General features: G+C 45.9%; 1 protein-coding gene across 1 annotated transcript; it reads left to right on the top strand.

Moving 5' to 3' along the window:
• Positions 1-26,932, top strand: LOC146174997 (uncharacterized). Its single transcript, XM_084585499.1, has 7 exons — positions 1-126; positions 2,208-2,319; positions 17,617-17,712; positions 18,353-18,487; positions 21,026-21,145; positions 24,095-24,355; positions 26,811-26,932. Exons 1-7 carry the CDS (start codon positions 1-3, stop codon positions 26,930-26,932), a joined length of 972 nt encoding a protein of 323 aa, XP_084441625.1.
• The last annotated feature ends 936 nt before the right edge of the window (positions 26,933-27,868 follow it).

Below are 27,868 nucleotides of genomic sequence, written 5' to 3'. Positions count from 1 at the left end.
ATGTCTAGTGATTTGGAAAGACCGAAAGAGAGTTATTCAAGCCAGCGGGCAGCATCGGCAGGAAGATCTGATAAATGCATTGCTGGATGGCGATTTAGGGATGGTGCAGAAAATGTACGCTTCGAGGTAAGTTGCCCGTTTTCATCTTCATTGCTTGGAATGCAAAGACCTGTGTATTGCAAAAGTAATTATTTATCGCCATTGTTAGTAAATTGTTGCCGAGTGTTTCTGGATCCTGACAAGAAGTAAATGCCGTAGAAATAATGCCAACTCTGTTGAAGTGAAATTGAACAGAGTAAGTTGTAGAGCCATTTGCAACAAACATTATGCTCAACGAAAACGACATGTTTTGAGTTGACAGTAGCACATGTTCTGTTGTCGCCTTTCTTTGTCCTGTGAAAATGTTGTTTTTGTTGAGCATAAACACCGCTGAAAGTAAAACGAACCTAACACAGTAAAAATTATGCCTCGTGCGAAGGAAGCAATGTGTCCTTTTTTTTTTATTTTTTGAAATAAGGTTTGCACAAGTCTAACTAAATCAAGTTTTTCCGCACGTGATTACATAGCAGTTCTATCGTGTTTTTGTAGTAATTTCTAGGTTTGTAGTAAACCCAAACCTTGTGGACATTTTTGTTATTTTTTTTTGGCACCCGCAGTCCTAGAATCTTTTGTAGCAAACTGTAGGTTTGTAGTAAATTCAAACTTTTGTTGACATTTTTGTTATTTGTCGGGAACATATCACTTGGTCACAAACTTACTTCAAGACCGTATAAGCTGAGGTTTTCTGCTTTGTTTTGTAGACAATTATTGGATCCTAGTGCATCTGCTCGAGCTACGCGCGTCTTTAGAAATATGTTTCTGTAATCTGTACGCAGTCCAAAACATTCCTACAGCCTTGTCACAAACTGGAAATGATTTAGTCAAGTGAAACCAATTGCTGGGCTAGTTGGTGCATTTCACAGAAAAGGAAAGATTCACAGCGCTAGCAAGTACGCACTCATAGACACACATAGAATAGACGCCAACTTCAACGTTTTTTTTTTTTTCGAAACGACAGCAAAATGAAACGTATGTTTGTTTTTTGTTTGTTTTTTTCAAGAAGTTTGGAGTCAGCGCCTGTCCTGTGTGTGTCTATTTGTGAGTGTGCATTTTGTAGCGCTGTGAACCTTCCCTTTTCTGGAAATGATTGTGTAAAATATCCATCCTAAAATTTATACCTGTGTGTTTGTATCTATATTTTTGAAAGAAGCTTCGTTTTGGTGAAAGGCACTTACTAGCTTAGCATCTGGTGTTACTTGACTAAATCATTTCCAGTTTGCGACAAGGTTGTAGGAAGTTTTTGAACTGCATACATAATTTTTTCCTTTTTTTTTTAAGAAGTTTAATTTTGGTGTCCTTTCGAAACAGAAGATGGAGTCAGCGCCTTTCTTGTGTGTGTGTATTTGTAAGTGTCTATTTGTTAGCGCTGTGAATCTCTCCTTTTCTGGAAATTATTCTATAAAATATCCATCCCGAAATGTATATCTGCGTATCTATATTTATTTTTTTAAATTTCATTTTGTGAAATGAACCAACTAGCCTAGCAATTGTTTTTACATGACTAAATCATTTCCAGTTCACGACAAGGTGGAGCAATGTTTTGAACTGCAGGTAGAATTCTTTTTTTTTTTTCAAAGAAGTTTCATTGTGGTGTTTCGAAAAAAAAAGATTCAGTGCCTGTCCTATGTGTGTATTTGTCAGCTCTGTAAATCTTTTCTTCTCTGGAAATGATTGTATAAAATACCCATCCCAAAAATTTTTATCTGTGTGTGGTATCATAATTCTATGAATGTTGCTTTGTGTTTAGCAAAACCAAACAGCCTGTAAATCTGAAAGCACTGATATATATGAAATAAAGGTAATAATTTTCAGTGGAATTTAGGCGTGTTCAGTAAACTGCGGACTTCATTATTTGAAAGAAAAAAAAATTAATTTCATAAGTTCTAAGTCTTTATCGCTCCCTTGTATTGTCATTGAAGAAGTGGTTTTAAAATATGTCAATTCTGTAATACTTGCAGATCACTTTGCTACTGAATGGTGGAACTTTTGCCTCTGCATGGTTGTGAAAGAATTGAAAGGCACATTTCCGAGTGAGGCCTGTAAGTATAAATTTGTTATAAATTCATTTATGAAGTCCATTTTTCATTACTTTCAATGTTGCATTTTAGGACATCTGCCCAGCATTGGAGCGCGTCCGAATGAACCCTGAGGACGCCGGCGCAATATATGCTGGGTTTGAAGATATCAAGGTCGAATGCTGGACGCCATCGTGGGATGCAGGCATGCCATTGAGAGCTACTGGATATTTAATGTCAGGCATTCAACGCGCAACGAAAACGTTTGCGCAGTGCTAGAGCATTTATGCAGCCGAAGAAGCTCATCGCCACTATGCCCATTAGCTCTCAGGGCGATTTCTGCCATTAAAAAGGGCATAGCCACACTGTCTTTAAATACGAATAAAGTGAGTATTTGTTGCCCGGAAATTTTGTCGTCATCATTGCTTGAAGACTGGTGCGAACAAGGTAAAATTAGTTAGCATCTTGTTTGTAGATCAGCTCAATGTTGCACCGAACTTGAAGCCGATGGCAATTGACCACATATTACGAATAATACAATTATTTTTATTTACCAAATCTTTATTAAGATATTCAATATTTTCAGAAATAATTTACCTATCGATGCATATATTGGCTCCATACAGGTAGCAATTGATACCAGGTTTCTGCCGCAGTAAGCACTAGCACCTATGTAGTGAGAACCTCTAGGCCATGTAGTACTTTATACTAAAGAAAAGGTTGAGCATTATACTACCTTTTCAATGGTAGCCCATAATAAAAACTAGGTATATGTTGTAATAAGCACTACGTCCTATGTAGTATGAATCTCTAGGTGCGGTAGTACTGCGTGCTAGCTAGAAGGTAGCATATTCCACTACCCATCAATGGCAATTTATAATGCACGAAGGTGTTGGTGTTCACTAACCTACTACTAACTGGCGCTAGTACTGTTCACTAACTTCCTGGGGTAGTAAATTTCACTAGCTGTATTTTTACTACCTCGAGTTACTAAGAAGGTAGTGATCTATGGGACAAGTAAAAGGTTAGTATTTACTTAGTGAATTCACCAACCTTTTTTTTAAGAGTGTAGATATATTGAGGAGACACCTCACATACCGATTCTCGCCAGTCATGCACAATCGCAAACGTTGCATGATTATATAGGATCATTATTATATAGATCCTATACTATAGGAATCAAAATAATATGCCGGCAGAATAGAAAGGATTATCAAACCCGTCTGGGCGACCATTCTTCAATGCGAAATCAGCTTCGACTGGCTAAGGCTGCCGCCGAGACCCAAGAATAACTCCTCGGCCTGTGCCTATAAGCTGACCAGACATATGTCCATGCATAGTTTATCGATCCATCCATGCATCCTAACCAGCTCTCTGTTGGAAGAAATAAAGTCCATTTCCACCTCTCTCTCTCTCTCTCTCGATATTTAACCGATTTAATCAATTAGACCTGTCTCGCGCACAATTACCGCGGCCGGTGCTCTCCAGACATGAGTGGAATTGAGCTGTACAACGGAGACGCACGTCTGTGATGTCGTATTCCTGGAATTATAGTCACCAATTAAGTCCAATGCAGATTATAGAGGTTTAACTCACAGCATGCCGCGCCATATCTACGAGGGCGGAAAATGGAACAAAGCAGTTTTAGGTCATTTGTGTCCGCGTGGTCGTCCGCGTGGCACATGAGCTGCGCAGAAATCCAGATGCACGCCGCCAAATAAGTGCGTGCTTCGATCATTGCGACACTAACGCATGGCTATATATATATTGCCGCGAGACCTTCAAAACAGTATTTGTTGTTTTTTAACAGCCGCCGGCATACAGGCTTATCACTCTGATTCAGGACCGCGTATCAGTTCCGTAATCTTTGTTTGTTAATGCGCAATGTCGAGAGTCACACCTTTATCAGTTTTGTTGTAGCGCAGGATGCACCGAGATCTGTCTCGAAGGTTCCGGCCACTGGGGTGTCTTTCCACAATGTTCCAGCCCGTGCTGGTAGCTGTTTGCGACGTTATCTAGGTTGTTCTGTGTAGCCTTTAAATTGAGCTTTGACGAGTGTGACGGGCATTCTTTGTCCGACGACCGACGAGCACGTTTGTTGCCATCGCCGCCGCCGAATTGCTAAGTTCTTTTGCGGGCGCAAGTCAGCCCAATAAACAGTTATTTCAGTACCATCAAGCCTGTGTCTTCTTTTGGTGTCAACGGCCTTATCACCACTGTGTGATATCTGGTGGAGGAACTGCCTTTGATCCTTCAAGAGAAGACCCAATCCGTGTTCCTGTCGCCCTGGAAGACCAGCCTACAGGTCACCGAGCCAGCCGCCGACTTCAAGGCCTACAGCCTGAACACGGTCTGCTGCCTGGCCCCATTCGATCTCGGAAGGCATCGACGCTGACAATGGCCCAGCCTACAGCACCGGTTGTTTTTGTCCAACCCCGTGAGCCCCCCTGCTTCCATTGACGACCGGATGAAGATGCTGGAGACTGGATGGACCTTTTCGACCATATGGCAGAATTCAACGGCTGGAACGACGTTGCGAAACTCAGGCAGGTCTACTTTGTTCTTCAAGGATATGCCCGAGTTTGGTTCGAAAATCATGAGGCAGCTATGAAGCATTGGGACCATTTCAAGGAAGCGTTTTTGACTGCCTTCTCAAGCATCGTCCGAAAGGAAAGAGCAGAGGCCCTCCTTCAGTCAAGACTTCAACATACTGACAAGCCTGCCCCAGCATACGTTGAGGAGATGAAGCGCCTCTTTCGCCGCGCCGACCCTAACATGACCGAAGGTGAGCGAGTCAAATTTTTAATGCGAGGCGTCAAAGAATCGCTCTTTGCAAGTCCTGTCCGAAATCCGCCAAAAACGTGGCGGAATTTGAAACGTAGGCGTCTACTATCGAGAAGACGTTGGCCACCCGGATGCGCCACTACGAGCGAGCACTTCAGCCGGACTGCTCAACCCAATACTCCAACGCATCTGCAAGCGGAGAGAACCTTCAGGACCTCATCCGGGAGATCGTGCGAGAGGAGCTCCGCCGAATGCTACCATCATCGCAACAACCCCAGGTGGCGACGCTCGCGGACGTCGTCCGTGAAGTTCAGCAGGCGCTGGGCGTTTCTAAAGCGACGACTCCTACGGCTCCAGAGCATGAATCAGCAGCGATGGACTATGCAGCTGCATTATGTCGTCCTGCACCCCGACGCGACCTCCCAAGCCCTCGTCGCTACCATCCTGCTTCCGAAAGCCGCCCCTTGGTCCCCGCCCGACAAGCCTACCAACGACCCCCGAGCCCAGAATGTGCGACGCCTGGAGGACAGCAAACAACCGACCGCTCTGCTTCCATTGTGGTGAGGCAGGACACTTCCTCCGTCACTGCCCGTACAGGCGGATCGGCCTTCGTGGTTTCGCTGTCGACGCCCCACGACCTCGTCCTGGCGAGCGACCACAGGAAATCAACGACTTCCTGCGCAGCAAAGAGCACTCGTCGCCAAGGCGTCTCTCACGCTCCCCTTCACCGTACAATGCCGGATTTGCGTCGCTGGGCCGCGGTTACGCGCAAGGACGGAGTCCTAGCCCACGTAGGGGAAACTAAAGGCAGCAACCTTTGGAGGTGAGGTTGCTCAACGGCGAAAATACGAAGATCCTCCGCAGCCGACGACCGCTAACGACGACGCAACCATTTCATCACCGCTCCACACGACAACATCGACGACAACACGACCAGAGTGCAAGCAGACACTGCCGCCCAGCGAAGTAACAACGGTATACCCCGACCATGACCTTAAGAAACGACGGAGCCGAGATCGGAGACTAAGGCCCACGTGCAATGCGAGGACGCGAACAAGTGACCTTGAAGTTGATATCGACGGCCGAAGAGTCACTGCCCTTGTAGGCACCGGAACTGACTATTCAGTCATCAGTGGACAGTGAGCATCCCATCTCAGGAAAGTTACAACCGCTTGGGATGGCCCGCTGATTCGCACCGCAGGTGGCAACCTGATTACTCCATCGGGACGATGTACTGCAAGAGTAACCGTAAATCGGCGTACTTACCCCACCAGCTTCGTGGTCTTGCAGCCGTGTTCCCGCGACGTGATTTTAGGCATGGACTTCCTAAATGAAAATAGGGCTATCATCGACCTTCTATCCAAGCTCATCAAGCTCTCTGCAGACAAAGCCATACCTGCTACGACGACTTCGACGCAATACGTCGCTCTAAACGTTCTCGACGGAGAATTGACCGTGCCGCCGCGATCAAGTGTCACCGTCAGCGTAGGTAGCACAGAAATCGAAACCGCTGAAGGCATCGTCGAAGGAAATATCCAATTGCTCTTGGAATGAGGTATCGGCATCGCAAGAGGCATTGCGAAATTCCGGAGAGGACAGGCTCAGGTGCTGGTAACAAACTTCACTGAAGAATACCGGCATCTCAACAATGGCAAGACCATCGGTTTTCTCGACGAATTAGCGGACCTCAAAGACGTATTCGCCCTCCACGACCAACCACTGGAAGACGCACCGAACCAATTCCGTCAGCCCACATTTGACATCAACCCAGTATTGACCCACAGCAGGAAAAACCAGATTCGCAGTCTTCTTCGAAACTACAGGGAGTGCTTCTAGTCATCATAGAAGTTACGACAAGCACCACTGTACAAGCACCGCATTATAACCGACGAACACGACCGACCTCTGCGCCAAATCCCTTATCGTGTATCGCCGCGAGAACGGCAGGCCATTCGCAATCAAGTTGAGGAAATGCTGCGTGATGACGTAATCCTGCCATCAAACAGCCCTAGGGCGGCACCAGTCGTTTTGGTCAAGAAGAAAGACAGCACACTTCGCTTCTGCGTTGATTACCGCCGCTTGAATAGCATAACGAAGAAGGATGTCTACCCGCTTCCCCGCATCGACGACACTCTCGACCGGCTCTGCAATGCAAGGTACTTGTCATCGATGGACCTAAAGAGCGGATATTGGCAAATTGAGGTCGACGAAAGAGATCGCGAGAAGACCGCATTCATCACACCGGACGGCCTTTATGAGTTCAAGGAGATGCCATTTGGACACTGCTCCGCACCAGAAACGTTTCAACGAGTAATGGACACAGTCCTGGCAGGCTTGAAGTGGCAAATTTGTTTGGTATATTTGGAAGACATTGTTGTCTTCTCGTCAAACTTTGAAGACCACCTAAAACGACTACAGACAGTGCTGGAAGCCATCAAGTCATCGGGACTAACGCTAAAAGCAGAGAAGTGTCACTTCGCCTACGAAGAACTACGGTTCCTAGGTCACATTGTTAGTAAGGACGGTATTCGCCCAGACCCGGAGAAAACAGCTGCAATCGCACAATTCCCACCGCCTGCCGACTAGAAAGCTGTGCGCCGATTCCTTGGGCTGTGCGCTAATTATCGACGATTTGTCAGAAACTTTTCGCGGATCGCCGAACCGTTGACGCAGCTTACAAAGGCCGACGTACCTTTTCAATGGGAAGCGCCGCAAGGAGAAGCATTCGACGAACTCAGGCGCCGCCTGCAATGCCCTCATATACTTGCCCACTTTGATGAAAACGCCGAGACCGAAATTCACACCGACGCGAACAGTGTGGGCCTAGGAGCTGTTCTCGTCCAGAAGAGTGCCGGACAGGAGAAAGTAATCGCCTACGCTAGCAGGTCCCTCAGAAAAGCCGAAGTTAATTACTCGACGACCTAGAAGGAGTGCCTTGCAATCATCTGGGCCACTTCTATGTTTCGTCCATACCAATGCAGCCGACCATTCAAGGTGGTAAGCGACCATCACGCGCTCTGCTGGCTGGGTAATTTGAAAGATCATTCCGGCCGCCTCGCCAGATGGACCCTACGACTTCAAGAATTTGACATGACTGTAGTTTATAAGTCGGGCCGGAAGTATTCCGACTCAGACTTTTTATCCCGCGCTCCCGTCGATGCTCCCCCGACGGACGATGACGACGACGCCTTTTTGGGACCTGTAAGCGCCAGCAGTTTCGCAGAACAACAGCAATCAGACCCTGAGCCGAAAGCGCTAGCCGATTACTTGGAAGGAAAGACCGCTTCCCCTCCTGGTATGTTCGGGCGACATTTATCATCCTTCACGTTAAGCAATGGCCTCCTCGTGAAGAACTTCGCACCCAACAAGACCGCGCAGCTTCTCGTAGTGCCTAAAACCCTTCGGCAAGAAATTTACAGGCGTTGCACGATGAGGCCACAGTAGGCCACCTCGGATTTGCGCGCACGTTGCGTCGTATCCAGCAGAAGTATTACTGTCCGCGACTGCCTGTCGAAGTTGCCCACTACGTGAAGACGTGTCGTGAGTGCCAACGACGCAAGACGCCGCCGATCAGACCAGCAGGACTACTAAACCAGATTCCATCCCCAATCCTGCCCTTTCATCAAATTGGGATGGATCTCCTCGGCCCCTTTCCATCTTCGTCTATGGGTGACAAGTTCGTCTATGGGTAACAAGTGGATCATCGTGACCACTGAATACCTTACCCGTTACGCCAAAGCAAGAGCACTACCAAAAGGTCATCATCATCATCAGCCTGATTATACCCACTGCAGGGTGAAGGCCTCTCCCATATTTCTCCACTTAACCCGGTTCTGTGCTAGCTGCATCCACTTGACCCCTGCGAACTTCTTAATCTCATCCGCCCACCTAACTTTCTGCCGCCCCCTGCTACGCTTTCCTTCCCTTCGAATCCAGTTTGTTACCCTCAGCGACCATCGGTTATCCTCTCTTCGCACTACATGTCCTGCCCATGTCCATTTCTTCTTCTTAATTTCCACTAGAATGTCGGTAACTTGAGTTATTTCTCTGATCCACTCTGCACGCTTTCTATCTCTTAATGTTACCCCTACCATTTTTCGTTCCATAGCCCTCTGGGTTGTCCTCAACTTAAGTAGAACTCTCTTGGTTAGCCTCCACGTTTCAGCCTCATAGGTGAGTACAGGCAAGATGCAACTGTTGTATACTTTTCTCTTGAGCGATACCGGTAAGCTGCTAGTCATAATCTGCGAGTGCTTGCCAAATGCGCTCCATCCCAATCTTATTCTTCTTGTTATTTCCTTTTCATGGTCCGGATCTGCGGTTACTACCTGTCCTAAGTAGACATATTCGCCTACTACTTATTTCGCTACCTAATGTAAACTGCTGTTCCTTCCCGAGGCTGTTGAACATTACCCTAGTCTTCTGCATATTGATTTTCAAGCCTGCCTTTCTACTTTCTAAATGGTACCGCGGCAGAAGTCGCCAAATTTTTGTCGAACAAATTCTCTTGCGACACGGCGCCCCAGAAGTGCTCATCACGGACAGGGGAACGGCGTTTATGGCAGAGTTGACGCAAGCCATCGACGAAACCCTGCGTACCATCCCCAGACCAATGGCCTTACGGAGCGCCTGAACAAAACAATCGCGGACATGATCGCTATGTACGTCGACGCTGAACACAAGACCTGGGACGCCATCTTGACGTACGTGATCTTCGCGTATAACACGGCAGTCCAGGAGACGACCAGAGCGACCCCGTTTAAGCCTGTGTATGGCAGGGAGCCCACGACGACGCTCGACGCAATGCTGCCGCACGTAACCAGTGTTACATTTGGTGGTCGCGTGCTCAACCCACCGCTGACGCCAGTTGTTAGGTTTGGGTCGCGAGCGCCGGGGTAGCGTACCGCTGCGGCGCGCGGCCTCTCGGTAGCGTTGGCCTGGCGGCTCCGTGGACGGCGGACGGCATCAAAGGTGCCAGCAAAGACGAGGCGTCTTTTAACGAAACAACCTTTACTGCAACATCATGAAGAAACGGGCAGTGAAGCTGACCCGGAGAGATTACAGACACTCTCACACAGCTGGTGTCTAACGTCGTAACAACGGCGCGTCAAAGTAGTCTCTGTCCCAGCGGAGTCGGCCGCTGCTTTTTATAGTTTTTCCAGTTCACAGGGAAAGGGTAAACCCTCACAGGAAAGGGAGAGCCAAACATTTTGGTTCACGACGAATGACTCAATCGCAGGTGTTCCGACCTCATCTCCTCCACTTCCTGCAGACAGGAGAGGGCGACGCACTTTCCCTCGATCTCCAGGCTTGGCCAGCTTGTGCACACACACGCACGCACAGGAACACGCTGAGACTTGTCGGCGGGAGGAAGCGTTGCGCGGCCGATGAACGGCGTCGAAATGGCCGATCCGCTCGCGGTTCTGCCTGTTGCTATGCGGTGGCCGCGTCAGCTGTCCCACTTCTCGGTGGAGAAACGTAACAGACTGCCCCGCCGGGGAAGGGAGATCCCGAAGGGCAGGGGACTGCATCCGCTGTCCGGAGGGATCGGGATGTTGCTGCTAGCCAGGGTCGTCCGACTCTGTTTCTCTTGAGCCAGTCAGCCTGAAGAAGTCCTTGGCAAGTCCGGGTTTCCAAGGCACTCTGCAACTTGTCTTCAGGAGAGATTTCTGACAACCTACAGCATCACAACCACGCTAAAAACTCAACCGGTCAGCCAGCAAGCACGGCACAAACTTCACTAAGTTTTGCCAGACTATTTCCCTCTTATGCCCCCATCTACATTAAAGGGCAGCTCAGCAGCACTTGGAACGCGTCCACAAATTTGAAAATCGCGCTTTCAAAAACGTCATTCTCAAACAAAAATAATACAATGCAATCTGTTTAAAATCCTAGGCCAGGAAGAAAAACACCAACTAGTGAATAAAGGCTTCTTCTCAAGTTATGGGCTTCGACTTAAGCCATCGGCATTACCGTTGAGATCACCCTTTTCACTAAAGCTTCGGCTGTCCGTTTCACGGAACAACCGTACCTTCCTGTTTCTGTGCAAAGAAACGCATGAGCATAAGTCACTAGCTTTGCTAAACAACCTATCCCTCTCCTTACGCTTGGCGCACCAGTCACGCATTTTCTGGGCACGGGCGCATTTCTGCCTTTGGGATAGTCGCTTTCTCTTTCGCGATAGCTTCAACTTGTTCCATTCTTTCTCGCGCCTGCCTTTCCGCTTTTTTCTGCGGCAGTACTGGAACACATGCTTTCTGCTTTCTTTTTGCAGTCTTTGGAGTTTGCTCTCCTTACGATGGTAGCATTCTTCCTCGCGCCTGCCTTTCCGCGTTTTTCGTCGGCAGCACTGGAATACTAGCCTTCTGCTTTCTTTCTGCAATCGTTTGAGTTTGCTCTCCTTACGATGGCAGCATTCTTTCTCGCGCCTGCCTTTCCGCGTTTTTCGGTGGCAGGACTTGAATACTCTAGTCCTACTTTCTTTCGGCGCGAGCTCTGGTAAGCTAGCGGTAACCGGAGCTAGTAGGACACCGGTGTCGTCTGAGTGGTCAAAACGTGGTGACGCGTATGCATCGCGGCCAGCAGCGCATGACTCACCTTCAGACAAGTCCGAACAACTGCTCACGCCAGCCCTCAAGCTAGGCATTTCCTCTGGCGGCGCCGCGGCTGCATCGCATGACTCACTTTCAGTCAAATCCGAACAACCGCTTACGCCAGCCCTCAAGCTAGGCATTTCCTCTGGCTCGCCACTCACGTTACACGGGTCCTCCGATGAGCCGCATCGCTCAGCGTTAACCGGCGCACGATCAAGCTCCTTCGATAGCTGGGGCGCTTCGGATTGCGTGAGGGTCATGTGTGCCACGTCCGCGTTCGCACTGGGGTTGCTTTCGCGAATACAACCTAGCGTGGTTTCGGAGCACGAACTATTCTGACTCTGCTCTGGTCGTTCGCTGTCGCCTTCGCAAGTCTCGCTCTCTACAGCGGACGCGCACTCCTCGTCGGTCTGCCCTGGCTGATCACAACTCGCGGGCTGCGCAGTTTCGCTGATCGGCACTTCGTTTTTCTGCGTGCCCTGCTCTACGACACAGCTGATTTCGGAAACCGCAATTTTGTCATTTTCTAGCTGGTTTGCTTCTCCGCCACGCTCTACATAAGCTTCTGCTTTTAACTCGAGAGGCGGTTCAGTTACTACCAGTTCCCCACACTCATATGATGGAACTGTATCTCCTGCAGCTACTTGGGTCGGCGTGCAGTTCACCTCGCTTAACGGCGTCACTTCGGACTTCTCGCCGATTAAGCCTGCGCTAACCGTCTCAGCTAGTGTCTCGACCAAGGTAACACGATGCTCTTCTGTTAGAGGCTCGGTCGGCTCGCTACTGCGGTCACATTGCTCGGCCGCTTCCCCAAGCTGTTTCTCACACTCCGGTGCAAGTTCGTTTTGCTCCCGAACTTCCGCACTGTCTAGCCATACGCTTACAGCGGCTTTTAACTGATAGGCCAAATCAAAGTATGCCTCGTTACAATGTTTCTCGCTCTCATATCTCTTCCGAAGATCCTGAGGCGTTATCTGATATCGCATCAGCAATGACTCTTTTAGTTCATCGTAATTTTTCAAGCGGTCGCCAACCAATTGCTTGATTTCTTCCGACGCTTCAGCGGAGAGAAGAGCTACCAACTTCTGCGCCCAACTATCTCGCTCGAAACGTTTACTTCTGCAGACATTCTCAAAGTCTGCCAAATAATCGGCCACATCCTCGGCAATGAGGAACGGTGGCGGACCATCTCGCGGTATTGAACCGTTACACTGAATGGCACTGCAAGCTTTAATCCTTTCCACGCTCATTCTATGTGCTGATATCTCCAGCTGCATCAGTTTCCTTACGCGGACGTCCTCTTTCTCGAAACGTTCCCTGCGTTCACGCATCTCTTTCTCGTGACGTTCTCTACGTTCACGAATCTCTTTCTCGTGACGTTCACGTTCCTCTTTCTCGTGACGTTCTCTACGTTCACGTTCCTCTTGACGTTCGTCAATGATCTCAAGGCATTCCAAAAGCTCGTCATCTTCAGCTTCCAACTCAAGAATACCCTTTAACACTTCTAGTTTTCTGAGTTTGTCTGACAAATTCAGACCCAACTCCTCCGCAAGCTCCAGCAATTTCGGTTTGCGCAACGACTTCAAATCCAAACCCATGGCTGTTCCGAATGCTGCCTTCTCTACTGCCCACTATTGCCTTGCTGCACTTAACCCAGCAACAACGACAACACAATTACCAGCTCTGTTCTCTACTTAACAAAAGCCTGGCAAAACTCAGTAGAAGAAAGTCCCGCACTCACCAAACCTCGCAGCCAAGAATCCAACGCAGTCGTTCCGCTGCAGGCAACCAGTCATCACACAGGGCTCGTTGCACTGCTCCCGCCTTTTCCGCTGAGCTGCTTTGATTCACGAGTCACGCCTCGGACATCTCCGCTCTTCCCACCAGATGTTGCACTTCGGTCAGGCCTGGCTCGTTTCACCGACCACGGTCACTGCTTGGTCGTCCTCGTCTCTCCGCTTTCCGCTGTTCACCAGTTGTTGGACGACGGTATCGCCTGGCTCGTCCCTCCAACCACGGTTACGGTTTGGTCGTCGTCGTCCCACCGCTCACGATTACGGCTTGGTCGTCCCACCGCTGCCTACCAGTTGTTAGGTTTGGCGCGCGTCCCTCGGTAGCGTTGGCCTGGCGGCTCCGTGGACGGCGGACGGCATCAAAGGTGCCAGCAAAGACGAGGCGTCTTTTAACGAAACAACCTTTACTGCAACATCATGAAGAAACGGGCAGTGAAGCTGACCCGGAGAGATTACAGACACTCTCACACAGCTGGTGTCTAACGTCGTAACAACGGCGCGTCAAAGTAGTCTCTGTCCCAGCGGAGTCGGCCGCTGCTTTTTATAGTTTTTCCAGTTCACAGGGAAAGGGTAAACCCTCACAGGAAAGGGAGAGCCAAACATGTTGGTTCACGACGAATGACTCAATCGCAGGTGTTCCGACCTCATCTCCTCCACTTCCTGCAGACAGGAGAGGGCGACGCACTTTCCCTCGATCTCCAGGCTTGGCCAGCTTGTGCACACACACGCACGCACAGGAACACGCTGAGACTTGTCGGCGGGAGGAAGCGTTGCGCGGCCGATGAACGGCGTCGAAATGGCCGATCCGCTCGCGGTTCTGCCTGTTGCTATGCGGTGGCCGCGTCAGCTGTCCCACTTCTCGGTGGAGAAACGTAACACCAGCGAAGACAACCTTGACGTCGCCGCCTACCTGCAGCGTGCAGAGGAAGCCCGATGACTCGCACGGCTGCGTATTAAAGACCAACAGCGCACCGGCAGTCGACGATACAATTTACGACGACGCCACGCCGAGTACAATCCAGGAAACCAAGTGTGGGTTTGGACACCAATTCACCGTTGCGGATTAAGTGAAAAGTTGTTGCGTCGAGACTTTGGGCCATACAAAATCCTTCGCCGCGTCGGACCACTGGACTATGAAGTAATTCCCGACGGAACGTCAGCATCACAACGGCGACGCGCACGCCCAGAAATTGTACATTATGTACAACTGAAGCCGTATTACGCGCGTGAAAGAATCTGTGGTGTTTAAACTTTGCAGTGTTTATGTTTAAGTTTCTTTGTTTTGGAACATCGAGGCGATGTTTTTTTAAGGGGGGAGTAATGCCCCGAAACCTTCAAAACAGTATTTGTTGATTTTTAACAGCCGCCGGCATACAGGCTTATCACTCTGATTCTGGACCGCGTATCAGTTCCGTAATCTTTGTTTGTTAATGCTCGATGTCGCGAGTCACACCTTTACCAGTTTTATTGTAGCGCAAGATGCACCGAGATCTGTCTCGAAGGTTCCGGCCACTCGGATGTCTTTCCACAATGTTCCAGCCTGTGCTTGTAGCTTTTTGCGACGTTATCTAGACTGTTCTGTGCAGCATTTAATTTGAGCGTTGACGAGTGTGACGGGCATTCTTTGTCCGACGACCCACGAGCACGTTTGTTGCTATCGCCGCCGCCGAGTTGCTTAGTTCTTTTGCGGGCGCAAGTCAGCCCAATAAAGAGTTTCTTCAGTGCAATCATCGACCCTTAATTTTTGTCGTCGACCTTGCAAGCCCTACGTGACAATATGCAGACAATTGAAGGGAAATGAGGGGCTTGTTATTATAGAATTTTTAAGGATCTAACAGACTACGAGTCCAAGGCAAACGTTGGGGATATATGAGGATATATGTGGGGTAGGAAAGATGCGCCTTCCCAGGCTAAAATGGCGAGTTATCAGGGAACGAGAGCAAGCCCTCATTCGCGCCCGCGGGAAACGAGGTACTCACCGCCCGGCCGACGAAACCTCGGGCATATCGTGAGCCTTCTCGTTCCCGGGATTGCCCGAGTGGCCGGAACACATACCAGTTCTATCGTCGTACCTTGGAATAGATCACGGTAGCTTTTAAGGATATTCCTGGCGGCAGCCGACAGACGGCCCATTCCGAAGTTCCGTACGGCTGGTTTGGAGTCACTATAACAATATCTGGTTCGGGCCAGCGCAAAACCTGTGACGCGAGCGGCTTAACCCGACACGAGTATGCTACTTTTTGTCAGCGACAATGAAGTTCATACTTGTAAACCCTATGATCAGTGCACTTAAAGATCAGGTGGCCGAAATTAGTCCGGAGCCCTCCACTATATCTCTTTCCGCTTTCGCTTTCACTGCCACCGTCCGCCCCGCCGGGGTGGTGCAGTGGTAAGACACCCGACTACACTGCCGGAATACCCGGGTTCGAACCCAACCTCGGGGGTTGCGTTTCGATGGAGGCGAAACGGAGTGGCATCCGTGTGCTGTGCGATCTCAGTGCATGTTAAAGAACCCCAGGTGGTCGAAATATCCGGAGTCCTCCACTACGGCGTCTCTCATAGCCTTAGTCGCTTTGGGACGTTAAACCCCACAAAACCACAAAAACCACTCCCACCGTCCACCCTTCCCTTCGGCACGGGTCAGCTGTCCACAGAACAAGCAAGTGTGACAATGCGCGCGCTTGAATTCCTTTCCTGTGAAGAAATTAAAATTGATGCCTGAATACTTTACGACTCGAGCTTATCTGCCCCTTTATTTTGCATTCTGTATGAGTTAATACCTATTTTATGTTATTGTTTTTGATATTATTATTATTATTATTATTATTAATATTATTATTATTATTATTATTATTATTATTATTATTATTATTATTATTATTATTATTATTATTATTATTATTATTATTATTATTATTATTATTATTATTATTATCACTAGTGGTAGTGGTAGTAGCAGTAAAGCGGCGCTGGCTACTTTTTTACAGCCAAGAAACACCTCGTATCATATGTCTCTACCACTGGTCGGGCGTGAATAATTCAGCGTGTCTGCCAGTGTGCTGCCATATAGCTTGCGTCTGCTCAGTGTTATATATCCTCCTTGTGTCTGCTTTGTGGCATGCGAACAGTTCAAAAAGTTTTTGTTGTGGCGCTGGTCATCCTGCCGATAGTAGCCGATACGGAAAGCGCTGCCATACATCATGGCAAGCGTTGAAAAGAAACGACGCAAAGATTTTTTGCATCGCAGTAAAGATGGAGAACAGTTCTGCGTGGCCAAAACGACATTTTACAGGCGTGAAAGGAAGGCCGATTTGCCAACAGCGCAGACTTCGCAGCAAGGTCAGATCGCTACATTTCCCGGACCTTGTAACGATAGTGATAGCGCTCCATCGGTTGCGAACAGTCGTGCCCCTACTTACTGCAACCAGGCCACTGACTCAGTAGGTGGCGACGACGAAGCGCCTCGATATTCGGACGTCGCAGCAGATAGCTCCGTGGGTGAAGATTATCCGCGTATGGACAGCTTCACTGAAGAATTAAGAATTGCTTGGAGCAGCGTTCGCTGCATTTAGCTCAGAAAAGGTGCCCAACCTCGGCACATCGAAGGCAGGGCAATTGCAATGGCCATGCCATTTTCAGTGGCTCATGGCCTTACTTGGGTGTCCTTGGGAGACCTCTGCGCGCTTATCAACAATATCGCAGAAACTGATGCTTTGCCACACAACAAATACGGGTTCCGGAAGCGGTCGTCGGCGAGAAAAAACAACCTGGGTCAGTCGTGGTATATTTGCAGCGTATGCAAAGTTTTTATGACTACATGCGGTGGTGAAGCGATATGTTCACATTGTTGAATGAGAGAACCGGTGTCCAAAACACAGACCCAAGGTTCGTACTTCGTTACATTGGACCCAGAAAAACAGTTAGCCTTACTTATTGAAAGAACAAAACAGAGCCTTGAAGAAGGGCTGCACACGAGAAGCAAAAGGTCGGATGTAGTGACTGACATCACAACTGGATTGTGTTTTGAAGAACTGTGCAAAGACGAAGATGTGTGACATGATGACTTGACACTGACAATAAACACAGATGGAAGTCCAGCGTTCAAATCCTCCAAAACGTCAGTGTGGCCATTTCAATTTATCCTGAACGATCTGCCGCCAGCAGTTCGTTTTCAGAACCCTGCTCTAGCTGGACTGTGCTTCGGTAAAACACACCCTGACATGCAGGAGTTTTTAAACATATTTGTCAGTGGGCTCAATTCAATGCAACCAATTATTTGGAAAAATGGAACTTCGGTGCACCGCTCCAGAGCCTTTGTGTTGTGCTGCACAGTTGATGCACCAGCGCGTGCTGCTGTTTTGAACATGGTGCAGTTCAATGGGATTCATCGCTGCCCCTGGTGTCTTACCACAGCAACACATCACGAAGGTAGGTGTGAACTGTTCTCCACTAATATGATGGAAATGCCAGCACGTATCTGTGATTTAACTTTTATAGGAACAATAATTATATTTTAAATGAACTGTATCAAGTAACATGAGCCGTATGCCACTGCAATATTTTTATGTGTGGATGAAAACAGCGTGTGCATGCAGCTCCTCTGATATAATCGACATGCAATGGCACGTTTACTGCGCGCAACCAACATTTTGGAGACTTGTACACCAAAATTTTTAAAATAGCCCATCAAGGTATTATACTCATCAGTTCCTTTTCAATCTCATGGTAGTGTTACTGACAATTCTAACTTTCATATAGATGTTCACTTCTAATGACATAAACCTGCCAGTGCAGTGCAATCCAGTAGCTTAACAAAATGGCATATGTACAGACACATAGTCGTAGATGTGGAAACTTTCCTTGCATGAACTAGGCCATTACTACCTTGTTTTGATGGAAGTTTGGGTATTTGGAACACAAAAGGGGGCAGCTTATATTGCCCCTCTTGGGATCCCCAACAGAACAGCAGTGTTAGCAAATGCTTTGAGTGCTGACCCCTCATTACTTTGCTTTTACAGTGTGTGAGATTTGCAGCCATTGTTTTTTCTTGTTTTTGTTCAATCCTCAGGAAGTATGCGGTACATCAGCCTGGCAGGTGCATCACGAAAGCAAAATCTAGTGATGAGAGATATGTACCTTGCATATGGCTCACACAGCATTGTGAATGGTTATAAGGGACCATCTGCACTTATGAATCTGCAGGGTAAGGTGCGCGAAGATATTCTAGACGTGGAGCATATTTAGCTACTGACATTTTTCACTCTACCTGGCTCAGAACTCTGATTCCATTCCCTCTGATAATTAGTTTGCTTAGTTTAGTTTTTCCTTATACTGCAGTTGAAAAGAATTGAAGCTCATTTCTACCATTAGGCACGCAGCAGCCTATTTGGAACATAAATAGGAACTAGGCACTTTTTGCGTGCCTAAGTTATCTTAATTAGCGTAATCTTCTGAATCTGTTACAATTATGGCAAGACCTAGCATTCAGTCTCTTTTTTATGAGAGTAAGAAAATGCACGGCAGTTATTTGTAGGTTGCTTAAAACATCACCAGGGATCAATTCTGTGGAGCTAGATGCGGCTTGATCTATTACATCGATGTCACTTACACTTTTGCATTTTGATTAGGCGCCATTAAAGCGAGTCTTTTCTCGGCCATAAAATTACAATCACTTTTTCACATATTTCTTTATAGCAGGGATTTGAAACTTTTTTGCTTCAAGCAACCCCAATGCAGGCATGCAGTTCTTTCGCTGATGACATGAAACTAAGGAACAAGCTATAATAATAACATCTAATGCTTTGAAATAGGTTTCAAGAAATGGGACAGGGGCAGTGGGCATGGGAGAGGGAGGAGGAAGCCCAGTGGGAGCTTGTGGAACCCAAGAGAGCAGCCCGCAGAAAGCAGTTCGAGAACCTTTGCTCTATGGCATTCATTCTTGCTACTGTGTAATCATTTACTTTGATATAATGTGCTGGTCAAGTGCTGAAAGTAATATAATTGAGACTCCTCATGTTTGAAACTAAAAATGACATCACTTGCAAAAACTAGAAATTGTCAGTTTTATGGACATTGTTTATAATGATAGCTTATGAAGAATTTGTATCACTCTGTCAATGTGTGGATGATCATATCTGTATAAGTAATACATTAGTTGTCACATGGGCAGTTGCAGTGCCCATTGAGTCGGCAGACAGCAAACTTGATGGGGATTGACCGCTGCCACACAAGTTTTCAGGTTCACGAGTGACCATTGGAATCTTTCTAGAAATTCCCATTCTTTATTACTGTCGAGGACAGTAATAAGGAATGGGAATTTCTATAAAGGTATAGTGGCTATCAAAAATTATGGAGGTTTTTTTCCCATCACACAGTAGTTGATATTTCGTCTTAGCCCTTGTTACTATCTGGCGGGCAATTTTCTCCCATCCCTCATTTCCTCTGCCCTAAGGCTTGTACCTGTGGTTGGGTCGAGGGTTTTAGTGGTTCTTCTTTGCATGTGTTGGAACGCTTGCTCTTATTGTTGCTCAGTTTGTCACGGTGTAGGTTTTTTTATCAATTCATGGTTGTATTGCCTGTTTTATCTAATGTCACCTCAGCCTGCCTTTACACAGGTCAGTTTTAGCCTTCACATCGCCTTTTGAGATTTCTTCCGCCACTACGGTTTTTATTCCGTGTTTATATATTTTGTTTTGTAAGGTCTTTTTCATACCATATTCCTCATGTTCTTTGTCACCTTTGCATTTCAGGGTTATCGAATTTAATCACTTCAGTGCAATTTGTAAATGTGACGTTTTTCAGTGACTTTTATCACATTTGACGCGACTGTAGCTCAAGGTGGCACCAGTGGAGCGAGTGAAGGAGGAAGGGGGAAAGGAAAAAAATGACATTTATAAATGTGTCCTTTCCGGGATAAATTTCAGTTGCAAGTCCAGCGTATGTCCTGTCCACCTACCCGCAGTGTGTGTCCTTGTGCGCTACCACTATACCTGAACTCATAAACTAGTTTCTGTTTGGCAGTCAGAAGGATCACATTACAGAACGTGTGGTGATCAGGCTTAAACAAACCGAGGTTCTTCGACGGTGTGCTGCAGTTCTTCGCTAATGCTCCCCTTTGAACGTGTTTTATGACAACTGAAACCAAGAGGCGCACAAGTACTACAATGAGAGCAACATTCTTTTTTTTCTCCTGTGCTTGGCGAGCGTAAGTTTTCTTCTGCCACTATGCCCCTCGCCAGACAGGTTTCTGTCGAACCCTTGACAATGAGAGCAACTACGAACGCTGCAAAGATGAACACTTAGTCGTGGCTGCTTTGCTAGTGCAAAATGAATGTACCCCAAATGTTTGAAGCTTGAGTGCGAATCGTTGCTCTGTTATCATTCCACCATCACTGCCTGTGGGTTTTAGGAACTTGAAGTATTTCAATATCATTCTCATAACAGCTTTCAAATAAGAACAGGTCTTGGTATGCCTTTCACCTCTTTTTAATCTGCTTCACATCAGATATTTTACTCCATGCTGACACCACTAGCATCATCTACTATCGGATTATACGCTCACAACTCAATGATAATTGAAATTCGCCCAGTGGCAGCAGGTGCATCTGCATAGCCCTCGAACATTTCAATAGCTATTCACTCAAGGGACATTGAGATTGCACATGTGACAGAGATATAAGCCATGTTGAAGTTCAACATGATTTCATCTTAGTGTTTACTTGTGTTGTACTTTATATTTCAGGTTTCAACCTTCTGGCAGGTGTGAGTGTGGAATACATGCACTGCGTGCTGCAAGGCGTCTCCAGGCCGATAACTGAGGCGCTGTTCAACACAGCAAACTGCTCTGAAAGGTTTTATGTTGGTATGTTCTCATATTCTGACTATGCATTCTGTCACTCACACTTATTTATTTATTTATTTATTTATTTATTTATTTATTTATTTATTTATTTATTTATTTATTTATTTATTTATTCATACTGCAGACCCAGTGAAGGGTCCTGGCAGGAGGGGAGGGGCAATAATTCCAAAAGAAAACAGAAAAGCATAAAGTGCAAAAACATGAACATAAAATATACACGAGTACAAGCAAGACAGCAAATCCATGCACGGCCTTTTCTTAGGAATCAAAGTCCTGAAGGGATGATAATGGCAGGTTATTCCATTCGGTTATGGTGCGCGGGAAAAAAGAAAATTTGAAAATGTTAGTTCTGGCAAAGTAAGGTGTTAGTGATTTGGTGTGCGTATTTCTTGTTGCCCTAGACAATGCCGGTTTAAGATACAAATCAGGAGCCACTGATAATTTATTATTTTTTAGTAGAAAGAGGAATTTTAGCCTGTGTATTCTGCGCCGAGATTCAAGGGACTGTATGTTATGTTGAAGCATTAGGGTAGATGGTGAGTCAGTGCTGCGATATTTAGAAAATATAAACCGAACAGCCTTGCGTTGAATTCTTTCGAGAACATTACTGTTAGTTTTAGTGTGTGGATCCCAAACAGTGCACGCGTACTCAAGTTTAGATCTAATCATGGTGTTATATGCTAGCTGTTTGACGTCGGAAGGAGCTTGTTTTAACTTGTGTCTAAGAAAACAAAGGTTACGGAAAGAAGATGAGCATACAGTGTCAATATGTTTGTTCCAGCTGAGTTTATTCGTTAGTGTTACACCGAGGTATCTGTAATCTTCGACTTCTGAAAGGTTCCGGGTGGGAAGACTGTATGAAAAAGAATGGCGGTTCTTTTTGTCCGCATAAATACTGTCTTGTCAGCATTTAATTCCATTCCCCATTTATTACACCATTCGCTAATACTATATAAGTTAGAATTAAGTAAAATCTGGTCGCCTGGAACATTAATTTCATTATACAAAGCACAATCATCGCCAAACAATCTAATTTGAACAGGGTGAGCAATGACGTCGGTAATATCATTAATATAGATAAGAAAGAGTAGAGGCCCAAGTACACTGCCCTGCGGGACACCGGAGGTTACTGGAAGTTGGCTGGAACAGTGACCATCGATACTGACATATTGAAATCGGTCGGATAAATAAGCTGAAACCCAGTTAATAATAAATGAAGGGAGACCAATTGTTTCTAGTTTATGGATAAGTTTACTGTGCGGAACTAAATCAAAGGCTTTCTTAAAATCTAGAAATATCACGTCTACTTGGCCGGGATGGTCAAGAACCTGAGCAAAATCGTGAATGACAGACGTAAGCTGGGTGACTGTGGAAAAGACTTTCCGAAGTCCGTGCTGGAATGGCGATAATATGGTGTTGTCGTCAAGAAAGGTTTTTATGTAATTAGCTATAATATGTTCAAGAGGTTTGCAGCAGGAAGAGGTCAACGATATGGGGCGATAATTATTAAACAATGCGGCATCACCTTTCTTAAGTATGGGTACTACACGGGCAACCCACCAGTCAGAAGGCAGACTTGAAGACAAGAGAGAAGCTCGAAAAATGATCGTAAGAAAGTGAGAAATCATTTCAGCATAACGATGTTAAAAAGATTTAGGTAAATTATCAGGGTCAGGACTTGCTTTTGTTTTAAGCTTCAACAACATTGCAAACACACCAAGTTGAGACACAAGATCATGTATGGGCTGTGAACAAGAAACAAGAGTTACAAAATTATCTGCAGGTGTGGAAAACACACTGTGAAAATGTATATTAAACTTTTCAGCAATATCTGTCTTGTTGCTATTACAGTCAGTATAATATCTGTTATTATACTGTCTTCAAGGACTGCAAATATTGAAAATAAGTATTGGTTTTAGAGCTATGAAATGTAGAAAGTTCAAAGAAATGCAATGAAAAAATTATGTTGGTTAAGCTAGGTCATGTCCAAAACAAAAATTCGGTATTAGCTATTACTGGAGAATGTTCCTGTCATGTAAAAGGGAGGCTTGTTGGGTTAGTTCGGTAATGATTTGTAATAAAAACAGCGCGAAACCACGGCATGACAGAAAAGCACAGACACGCTCGTGTCTGTGCTTCTTTTCTGTGGTTTCGTGGTTTTCCGCTGTGTTCATTCTAATGCTGTCTAGTAGTTTCAACTCTATGTAACAAAATATGCGCGATCCTGATTATGCAATGACTGAATGCATTAACCAAGCCACACTGCATGCAACCACCATCAGGCTGGCTTGAACCATGAATATTCCACTGAAAGTTAATTTGCATAGGTCCCTCACTTGTGTCCTATTGGACACAGGCACACACCTGCCACTCCCCCCCCCCCCCCCGGGGGTTCGATGGTTATGACTGCTGTGCCCAAAGATGCAGGATCGAATCCCGGCCGCGGCAGCCGCTTTTCAAAAGCGCCCGTGTGCTGCATAATATTAGCACATCTTAAAGGCTCCAGGTGGCTGAGATTTCCGGAGCCCTCCACTACAGCATCTCTCATAGCCCGAGTCGCTTTGAAACATTAAACCGCACAAACCAACCAACCACACCATACATGGACAGGCTGTAGTGCTTGGATGCAGCAGATTGTAGCAGCATGATCTTGTGCATTTTCTCCTGATTGCTCGAGATCACCTGTGCTTTTTGTTGTGCTGCAAACAGCTTGTAAAACAGCGTATAGGCATTTTGATTTCCCAGCCGCTGCGAGAAGGAATCTTGTCTAAATTAGTTTTAGTGAGTAGTTTCAGTTCTGACATGACGTGCACTGCAAGATAACATCTCTATGTAATTAAATCTATTGCGAAAAAAAAATGTAGAATGCAAATGAGATTCCATTACAGTTATGGAAACAGTGCTTTTAAGCTAGATAATGAAAACTATGGTGCTTTTTTATGTATGCAGGTAGCCCATCATGCATGAGGGAGGTCAATGAGTGGTTACTGAGTATGCAGCCGCCTCACTGCATTACTCGCCTTCATCTGCGGATTGAGGACAGGATGCGCTGGAAAGGATCGGAATGGAAGCACTGGATTTTGTTCTATGCCCATCCCTGCCTTGTGGACCTCATTCCACCAGAGTACTGGAGACATCTTGCCAAGTTGTCAGAAGCTGTGCACATTCTGCTCAGAGAAGCATTGTCTGCCCAGCAGATAGATCATGCAGGTAATGTAATGAAGACATTGTGATCTTAATCTTGTAGTCTGTCTACTTCTACCTTGCTGCTCACATCTTGTCAGTCTTTTCAGCGCTAAGCACAAATAATTGAACCATACAGAGCATTTTGTATGACTTTACTTGTAGACTTACAGCTATCTTTGGAACACAAAAGGCTAAGATAATCTGGCTTACACAGTGCGTCACTCTTTCATGCTTTGTCATATGCAGTAAGAAAAAATAGTCAATTTTCCTTACTTCCTTTTTTCAAAAACACCTTGGAACTAGCTCCCATGACCTACATAAACGTGTGAAATGACTGGTTTCTTTAACTCTTGTACTATTTTTCTAGCAAGGCTTTTTTTCATGATGCTGGGCCTTTAGGAATAGTGGATGCAAACGTGCTGCAATTTCAGTATAGTGGCTCTTACAGGGCATGTGTTTTTTAGAAATATATATGTTTTGAAAAGAAAGGTTTCTCACTTTTTGGAGGCAGAGCCTTACATCGAGCAGTACATATGCCACCTGGCAAGTTAGAAAATTGAAGGGAAAATGAGGGACTCGTTATGAACAATGAAAGGAGCCAACAGTCTGCAAGCCCAAGATAAACATAGGAAATATCGTTTTTTTTAAATACTTTTTGTAGTTGATATTGATCAGAACTAGTCCTATAATAAATTTAGGAAGAAGGATATTTAAATACAAAGTGGAAGGAAAAACAATGTGTCAGTGGTGGGAACTGGCCGCTTTCAATGTATAACAATGTGCCCCTTATTTTCCCTTCAATTTTCTGCTTAATAGCTTGCGAGGACCTCGGTTCTGGCAGTCTGGAGAAAAAAAAGGTTGCGCAAGAGGGCTCTCGTAGAGCTTCCGCCCTCCCTAATGATCACGTGTCACACGCTTGCGGTATCACAGGGCGTTCCACGTCCGCCGCTATGGAGAGGGTGGCACTGATAAACACTCTCATGGTTCGGCTACAGTCAACATAAATACTCAAGAAAGTGGAAGGTTGGACACCTGTCAATGTAGGTCAATTGGAAGAGCACTGGATGCGGCATTCGGAGGTCATGGGTTCTTCTTGCACCATCAGCACATTGTTTTTCCTTCCACTTTGTATTTAATTATCTTTCTCCATAAAATTATTGCAGGGCTAATTCTGGTCAAAATCAACTGCAAAAAGTTTAAAACAAAAGATATCCCCTATGTTCACCTTGGAGCTGCAGACTGTTGGCTCCTTTCATTCTGGCATACCAGGTGGCACGTGAAGAGGGAGAATGTGTGTTTTTTGGTTTTGACCCTGGTGTGCTCTCTGATAAAGGCCAGTCGGTCTGCTTCCTATGGTAATAAGGAGGGAGATGCACTCTTCAGGTTTAGTTCGCATACTTAAGACTGCTGGTAAATACCATTTAATGGTTTCTGTGTTCCATACATGTATGTATGCTTCTGTGCTGTAGCCGACTAATCAGAGCAACATTTTTGTGCATATAAGCCAGTTAAAATATTTTGAAAGCTTTTGCTAGGGCAGGCCTTCCTGTGGGACAGCACATTTACAAAGTGGTGAATTGATGTGCTATGTTGTGCAGTCACAGTTACGAAGAAAATCATGGTTTCTTAAAATTTGGTATATATATTACCAAAAGCCTCGTGATGGCTCACAACGGCATAGCCTGGAATTAACCGCCATTCAACTCATCTCGGCAGGTTTTGAGGCGGTGCAGGCCAGCACAGCTTTGCTTTGTTTTTGGTGCCAGCTGTTAACCACCATAATTGATTTTGGAATAAGTCTGAAGAGGGCTGCAACAAGTTGAAGTTAAAGGAAACTGTAATCACGTTTGCTGAGGATATTTGCCAAGCATGTTTTCAAAATAATATTGTATTTTTCACGCCTGTCTTGTCAAGGTATCGACGTAAGAAGAAAGAGGGGGGGGGGGGGGGTGCATTACAGATTTTTCGAATCTAAGCACACTTGTCACTTCGAGCTTAGCGATTGTGAAAAAAAAAAACGATGTGCTTTGAGTCGACTATGTACCATAATTTTTTACTTTCATCATATGAAACACTCTCAAGGATGGCAACGTGTTTTAACAACTTAACACCAGAAGGAGAAAAGCATATATTCCTCAATTTTGAGCCAGTGATAAGTAATCGCAGTATACTGACACATATAATTTAACTCTGGAAAGAAGTCTGTCCCTCAACTCGCAGCCCTTGCTCACCAGAAAAAACTTTTACACTGCCTTCAACCACTCACATAAGCTGCCGGTAACATGGGGGCAATAATGTTGGCCCCCTAATTACAGAATATTTTATTTGTAAAAAAAAAGTTTACTTGTGTGCAGAAATTTAAGATAAATTAGTTATTCTAACAGTTTATTGAAGATTATTGAAGTAGTATACATGCTGGTGTATGCTTGCTTGCTTGCTTGTATTACAGTGCCACTGTTTATACTGTTTTTTTTTTCAGAGTCCCTCCTGTACACATTTGTGGTACTTTGCCAGACGTTTTATGGTGTAACAGCTGCAACGTTTAATGTGCATCAGCTCCTGCACTTGGCCAACAGTGTTCGAAATTTAGGACCTTTATAGGCCCATTCTGCCTTCGTTTTCGTGGGAGGCAATGGCATACTAGTAAAATCGGTGACAGCTGCTCGTGGCCTTCCTCATCAAATTGCTGAGCGTGTGGTGATGACGCAGCAGCTTGAGAACTTGATTGCCATCGGAGGAATCACAGAAGAAGAGAAAGTGATCTGTAGTCGGTTCCTCGGACATCCCTATGTTATAAATGCAGCAGAGGAAGATGGAGCAACACTTCTCAGTCAAAACAAGTGTGCGACCTTGACTGCTTCAGAAAAATTGGCTCTGAATCAGGTTGGCTGTAACCCCACACAAGCGGAGTGCTATGAAAGGTTAATTTATAGGAAACAAGTTTACCATAGCGCTTTGTACCAAAAGCCAGAAAAAAGTGACAGCACCTTTGTGAACACCTCAGACGGGTGCTTTCGAATTGAAAAGGTGGTTCGTGCACCATTTCAGGCTGGGCATGCTTGTTTCTTACTGTGTCGAGAAGTAATTGTTTCAGACTCTGTCCATTACCCAGATTACATCAAACAGTGTTTTGTGTCTGGAAGGTCTCAACTGAAAGTACTAAGACCGTGGCAGATCATAAGTAGCTGCATATACATAGAGTTATGCAGGTTGCAGAAAGCATTTGTGTGCTGCCTGCCTAATATGATTGAGCGAGATTAGGCCTGTAAGAGAGTGCTACTATTTAGGCTTTTCTTTTTCTTGCTTTACCTGATTGGAGATTTGGCATTTCTACATAAGTTTTATTTATGATGTAGCCTTATTATGATTGGCGAGAGCGAATGGCTGTTTAAGTGAGGACACATGCCGCTTGGCTAATATGAAGCTGTATGCAAGAGGCTTAGACTTGTTCCTGTTTGCACAACTTCATGGTCAGATCTTACCTGTGAAGCACGTGCAACGAGCTGGAAACCAAAGAAATATGTCTCACACAGTGCT

This window comes from Amblyomma maculatum, chromosome 11 (genome assembly GCF_055883805.1).
Source record: "Amblyomma maculatum isolate TAMU_Amacu chromosome 11, ASM5588380v1, whole genome shotgun sequence".
Lineage (NCBI taxonomy): Eukaryota > Metazoa > Arthropoda > Arachnida > Ixodida > Ixodidae > Amblyomma > Amblyomma maculatum.
This window is presented reverse-complemented; position numbering and strand designations above follow the sequence as displayed.